Source organism: Atta colombica, unplaced genomic scaffold, assembly GCF_001594045.1.
Source record: "Atta colombica isolate Treedump-2 unplaced genomic scaffold, Acol1.0 scaffold12, whole genome shotgun sequence".
Lineage (NCBI taxonomy): Eukaryota > Metazoa > Arthropoda > Insecta > Hymenoptera > Formicidae > Atta > Atta colombica.
Window position 1 is genome coordinate 7,136,058 of NW_017259206.1, and position 6,238 is coordinate 7,142,295.

The following is a 6,238-nucleotide window of genomic DNA, read 5'->3' on the forward strand; positions in this document are numbered from 1 at the left end:
TTATAAATATCTAAAAAAGATTCTGAAAACATACGCGATAAGAAGAAATTAAATTATATGATTATTATGCATAAACAATAATTATAGAAATAAATATATGGAAACGTTCGTGATGTCATTTTTTGCTGAAATACTTTAAAAATGATTCTCTTCTTATGTGAAAAATTACAATTGGGAACTACATACCTATTGGCGATAAGATCACGTTCTGAAGTCGGATTTTTTCACATACAGTGTTTAACATCAATTCAACATCAGCAAAGTATAATTATATTATAATATTAAATAATTAAATAAATTATATTATATTGTTATAATCTTGATTTGAAAACTTGTATAGAATTTTAAGTAGTGTGTATATTTTTATATTTATAAAATGTTTAATTTTGTTTACGATTTATAAATTATAATTTATATTATACTTTTTTTAAAAGGTAATTTAGCATGCGATTTATAATATTGCGATTTAGCCGGACTCGCATCACGCCAATACGTAACAACGTAGTTCTCGAATCGAAAACAGATGTATTGGCGCTAGTGTATGGGTAGTTTTGACGGTTCTACGTAAAATGTCGGGATAGCCGATCTTAGATTTTTCTCTGTCCTAATGATTCTAAACTTGCCGGATGATAATTGTTCTTAAGTTCGATTACTTCGATCATCATTCCAAGATATTGTGTATGTGGCACGTGCACTGGATGGATTGGCAATAGTCATCAATGCATTCTTCGTAGCTAAGATAACTTTAGTCATTTTTCGAAGGTATATACGATATTCGTACAGTGTCAGTGTTCTTTGTCCTAAGTCTAGGCTGTCGACGAGACTCACGAATGCTTATCAATGAAATATTAGATATCGCACATATAGATTTCATCGGGCATCTTTAGACATCTTATCATCCTGTGTATTCGTGACAGATGTGTGTATTGATATAGAATTCACAGTGAGTTCAGTGAAGATTTGCAAAATTTTACTGATGAAACACTCGATTTTCTTTCTAAAAAAAAACGTGTCTTTCTGCTAGAATTTTATTGTACAAAGAAGATTTATAATAACAGTTTGTTGGCGATATTGATTTATTTCTTGTTTGTTGCAGATGAGGGGACTCATATTTTTTTACATATTCTTATTATGCTCCAGTCAACTTGGAGCAGACAAGAAGATCAACAAATACGTAACAACTTTAATAAATGCTAAATGGAAGGAAACACCTCTTGTTCTCGAAGCAGCTGAATATCTTAGCGATGAGAATCCAAATTACTTTTGGAAATTTATCGAATCTTACTCCAAAATAATTAAACATTCTACATCACGTAATTATGTCATTATTTGATGTTATTTTTCAGTTGAATTGAAAGTGCCAGTCATACTTAATTTCTCTAATTATTTCAAACAGATACACAGCAGAATAATTATAACATCATTTTGGAATTGGCCCAAAAATATCTATCTCCATCTGAGATAGCAGTTTTTAAATTGGGAATGTCTTTACGTATTTATTCTGCACGTGTGGAAATGTTCTTTCAAATGGCTGTGAATAAAAATGTTTCTTCATACGGATTTTGCGACAATTTTGTTAACATTGGTGAAACATTCACTTGTTCTCTAGAAGATATAGATAGGTTGCTTGAGCAGGTTGATAGTTTATATACATAACCATATAGATAAATAATTCATCTATTAAAATAATTCATATGTTAACACAGCTCATAATCACATTATTTATTTTTCAGGATACATGGGAAACCGTAGATACTTATGATGTAGATCATAAATATTTAAGTACTCCAGAATCAAATAAAATTATAATATTGTATGGTCAGGTTGGCACACCTATGTTTATTGATTTTCATGAGAAACTAAAAAATATAGCAGAAACAAAAGGGATCAATTATATTCTTCGACATTTTATTAAGGATTATAATGTAACGGAAATATATACATTTTAGACATCATATATACTATACAGAATTTTGTTTCTTATATCTGAAATGATTTAGGAGGAGAGGGAGGATACAAAATTGCGTTTATCAGGCTATGGTGTAGAGTTGCAAATGAAATCTACAGAGTACAAAGCAACTGATGATTCTGATATTAAAGACAATACAGGGAAAAGCTCTGAAATGGCAAACGATGGCATGGAAGAAATTGAGGGGATCAACTTTATGATTTTAAAGTAAGGTGGTTAGTAAGAACGTAAAGTATTTAGTTTATATTTCTATATATTACTTTGCATCAGTATGATATAATATACTATCTTTTCAGGAAATTATATCCAGATCATCAAGCTGAATTGGATAAAATACAGACATATTTACTGGAAACTAGTCATGAAATTGGTGCTTTTAAAGTGTGGCAGTTTCAAGAACTAAGCCATCAGGCAGCTGAAAGAATAATGAAGTCTCCTTCTGCAGAAGCACTGAACATCTTGACTGATATATCGCAAAATTTTCCTATGCAAGTATGTATTGAAATGAATTATGTATCTATATGACTATATCTATATATGTAATAATTTATTTTTATAGGCAAAATCACTAATCAGAACTAAAGTAAATATCGATATGAAAAAGGAAATGAAATTAAATCAAGAAATATTTATGGCAAGTCTAAATATACAACCAACTGACACAGCGCTTTTCATCAATGGCTTATATTTTGACCTGGAAGCTATTGATATTTTAACCCTTTTAGAATCTTTAAGGAATGAATTACGAGTAATGGAAGCTCTTCATAAAATTGGTATAATTTACAAATAATTATTTATATATAAATATTAAATAATATATTAAATTATACATATTTAAAGAATATATTTTTATGAATTATTTTAGGTTTTAGTAATAAAAAAATGAGTAAATTATTAGCTTTGGATTTATCTGGAGGTACAGATAATCAAAATTTTGCAATGGACATAAGAGATTCTGCAATTAATTGGATCAATGATATCGAAAATGATCCACGCTATAGTAATTGGTCACCATCACTAACCGAATTATTACGGCCAACGTTTCCTGGCATGCTCAGAAATATTAGAAGAAATTTATATAATCTAGTTAGTATTATTAAATTAGTAACATAATAATTCCTTATGTTGAATAATTAATATATGATTTTTCTTTAGGTATTAATTATCGATCCTCTAAGTGATGACTCCATGCCACTCATTGCTCTGGCACAATCTCTCTATGCGCATTCTGCACCATTGAGGGTAGGATTTGTCTTTGTGACAAATTATAATACATCGGTAACAGGTTTAATAGATGCCAGTGTCGCAGTTAACAATGCATATCACTATTTTGCAGACACTAGAAGTCCAAAAGAGGCTTTACATTTCTTGTCAGAGGTAAAGCTTTATATTTAGCATTTTAATGTGTTTTTATTTAAGAACTAGTATTTATTTTTAATAATATTTATTTTTGCTTCAGTTAGGAAATTACATCGGGCATTCTGGTGTCGACGTGGATGATGTAAAAAAAGTTATTAGATCCAGAGACTCATCCGCTAGTATACCTTACATCCTTGGTGAGGAGTCAGAATATGATGTAGGGCGGCATCTAGCCAGCGACTTTATAAAACGATGTGGTTTCAAGAAGTTTCCACAAGCTTTGTTAAACGGTGTACCTTTGACGCCTAATCAGATCAATTCTGAATCGTATGAGGAAGCAGTGTTATCTACTATTATGTTGCAAACTCCTATGTTGCAAAAAGCAGTGTATCGAGGTGAAGTAACAGAAGGAGACGACATTGTTGATTTTCTCATGAATCAACCAAATGTTATGCCACGGTATGTAACTTGTAATTAAATCTTTTAATCAACATAGTAAATTATTTAGATTTGATTGCCTTGATTATTTCGCTTTCTAGACTGAACGAACGTATCTTAAAAGTGGATAAAAATGCATGGTTAAATTTAATCGGTACAATTCCTGAAGATGACGATTATACTAAATGGGCTTCTCAAAATCTATCAACTTATTTAATGAAGGAAATGCACTACTTGTTCGTACCGCGTCGCAATATGCGTCATTTATACTCCTTTTGGATTGTAGCTGATTTGAAATCATTATCTGGCAGACAATTATTACGAGAGGCTCTTGAATATATAGTATGTAATTTAGAGTAATACTTCGTGTAATATATATAAAACAGAAGATATAAAATTTATATTTTTATTAGGAATCAAATGCTGATGCGCGAATTAGTATAATTATTAATGCAGAAGATGACGCAAATCTAAAGTCTGATATTAACAAAATTGTGCTTGCTGTAATAAATGCATTATCACCGGAAAAGGCAATTCTTTACATGCGTAAAATCCTCAAAGAAGACATCGTAGCTCTCATTGCTAATGATAACTTTGAGATTGAGGTAAGATATTCGTCTATAAGTGATATATATACATAAAATCACTTTATTAATAATTTGATTACTGCAGGATGAATCTGTGGCAGCAATTTTAGAGAATCAAAATTCGATATTGTCATTGCATCAACATTACGTTAAAGCCGTTTTAAACATGGAATTGGGAACAAGAGCAGTTTTGTGCAATGGTCGTGTTATTGGACCTTTGGACGATAATGAAGAATTTACAAATGATGACTTCTCTTTATTAGAAAGATTCAGCCAAAGCACCTATGGCGAGAAATTATTTATGAAATTGATAAAGGATCAAATCTTCGATGAAGATGAATATGGTATTTTATGATTTATTATTTAAAAAACGTAGTTGTTTTAAATGTATGCGGTAAAAATAATTAAATATTGTAATATTTTTTGTAGAAGAAAATAATATTACGGATGATACGATTATGAAGATCACTTCGCTCTTAGTGCCACGTCCACAAACTCGAAGTCGTTATGATGTTCCTTTCCATGGAGATGATCACAGGTAAAATAATGACTTTTATATATAAAAATAATTAAAGAGTTTGATTATTGAATACATATTACATGTACAAGAATTCATATTTATTTATATACATATTTTTGTTTTATTTCGCAGCGTTGTAAAAATTTCAGCAATCAATCCCGATGAAGTTGCCTTCAACTTTATTGCTATTGTAGATCCAGTTTCACGTGGTGCTCAAAAATTGGGCCCAATATTGAAAACATTACAACAAGCCTTAAATTGCAATATAAAAGTATTTTTGAATTGCGTAGACAAGAATAGTGATATGCCATTGAAAAGGTAAAGTAATGTTTGAATTTCTTCATAATTCTTTTCTTATTTGTTATAAACTGTAATATATTTTTCACTCTTATTACAGTTTTTATCGATTTGTGCTCGAACCTGAGTTGCAATTTACAACAGAAGGAGATATTAATGGTCCTATCGCAAAATTTACAAAACTTCCAACTTCATCTTTATTAACGCAATACATTCATGCACCTGAGAACTGGCTTGTTGAAGTAGTTCGCAGTGTTTATGATTTAGATAACATTAAACTTGATAATGTCGCAATGGGCGTACACAGGTAAAAATATTAAAATATATTTTATTATAAATTTGAATTAAATAATTTTTATTTTAGTTTTATTAAAACTTTTATTTTTTGTATTGCTTCAGTGAATTCGAATTAGAATATTTGCTGCTCGAAGGTCACTGTTTTGAAGCAGTAATGGGAAATCCACCAAGAGGCCTTCAGTTCACATTAGGCACTGAGAAACAATCTGTGATGGTTGATACTATAGTAATGGCCAATCTAGGATATTTCCAACTCAAGGCAAATCCTGGCGAATGGGTATTACGACTTCGGCAAGGACGGTCCGCAGAAATATACGATTTTACTACTATTGATGGACAAAACGTTATTCAAAACGGCAATGATGTGAAAGTCCTGATAAGTTCTCTGAGGAGTCACGTGTTGAAAGTAAAGGTTTCCAAAAAACCAGACAAAGCGGGAATAGATCTTTTATCGGACAACGAGAAGGATTCTGGATTATGGAACTCCATTTCTAGGTATATTCAATTGATTGAATTACTCGTATTTTATGTTTCACAAATTCCTAATACTGGGTGTTAGTATTTAACATGAGTAGCATGGTATTCCGTTACCTTTGAACTTAACTTTTATTTATTCTCTCTTTTTTAGCATTGCCAAATTTTGGTAAGCTTCTCATTATTATGTAGTTAATAATTACACAGTCATAATTTTCTATAATTAAGTACACACATACACATACACATACCCCATAAATCAGAGATAGATACATATACATATATATATATATATAT

The 6,238-nt window shown here is 30.5% G+C and overlaps 1 protein-coding gene across 1 annotated transcript in view; it reads left to right on the forward strand.

Annotated features, from left to right (window-relative positions):
- Window positions 1–569: 569 nt before the first annotated feature.
- Window positions 570–6,238, forward strand: part of LOC108694403 (UDP-glucose:glycoprotein glucosyltransferase-like) — a 24,308-nt gene continuing 18,639 nt past the window's right edge. The window contains 17 exon segments of the mRNA XM_018203840.1: window positions 570–762; window positions 1,097–1,313; window positions 1,397–1,635; window positions 1,734–1,925; window positions 2,001–2,176; window positions 2,266–2,461; window positions 2,529–2,742; window positions 2,835–3,055; window positions 3,125–3,346; window positions 3,429–3,787; window positions 3,868–4,108; window positions 4,180–4,371; window positions 4,439–4,697; window positions 4,783–4,891; window positions 5,006–5,191; window positions 5,271–5,477; window positions 5,570–5,962. Of these exon segments, the coding sequence (XP_018059329.1) occupies window positions 1,097–1,313; window positions 1,397–1,635; window positions 1,734–1,925; window positions 2,001–2,176; window positions 2,266–2,461; window positions 2,529–2,742; window positions 2,835–3,055; window positions 3,125–3,346; window positions 3,429–3,787; window positions 3,868–4,108; window positions 4,180–4,371; window positions 4,439–4,697; window positions 4,783–4,891; window positions 5,006–5,191; window positions 5,271–5,477; window positions 5,570–5,962 (3,623 nt within the window). The 5' untranslated portion in view covers window positions 570–762.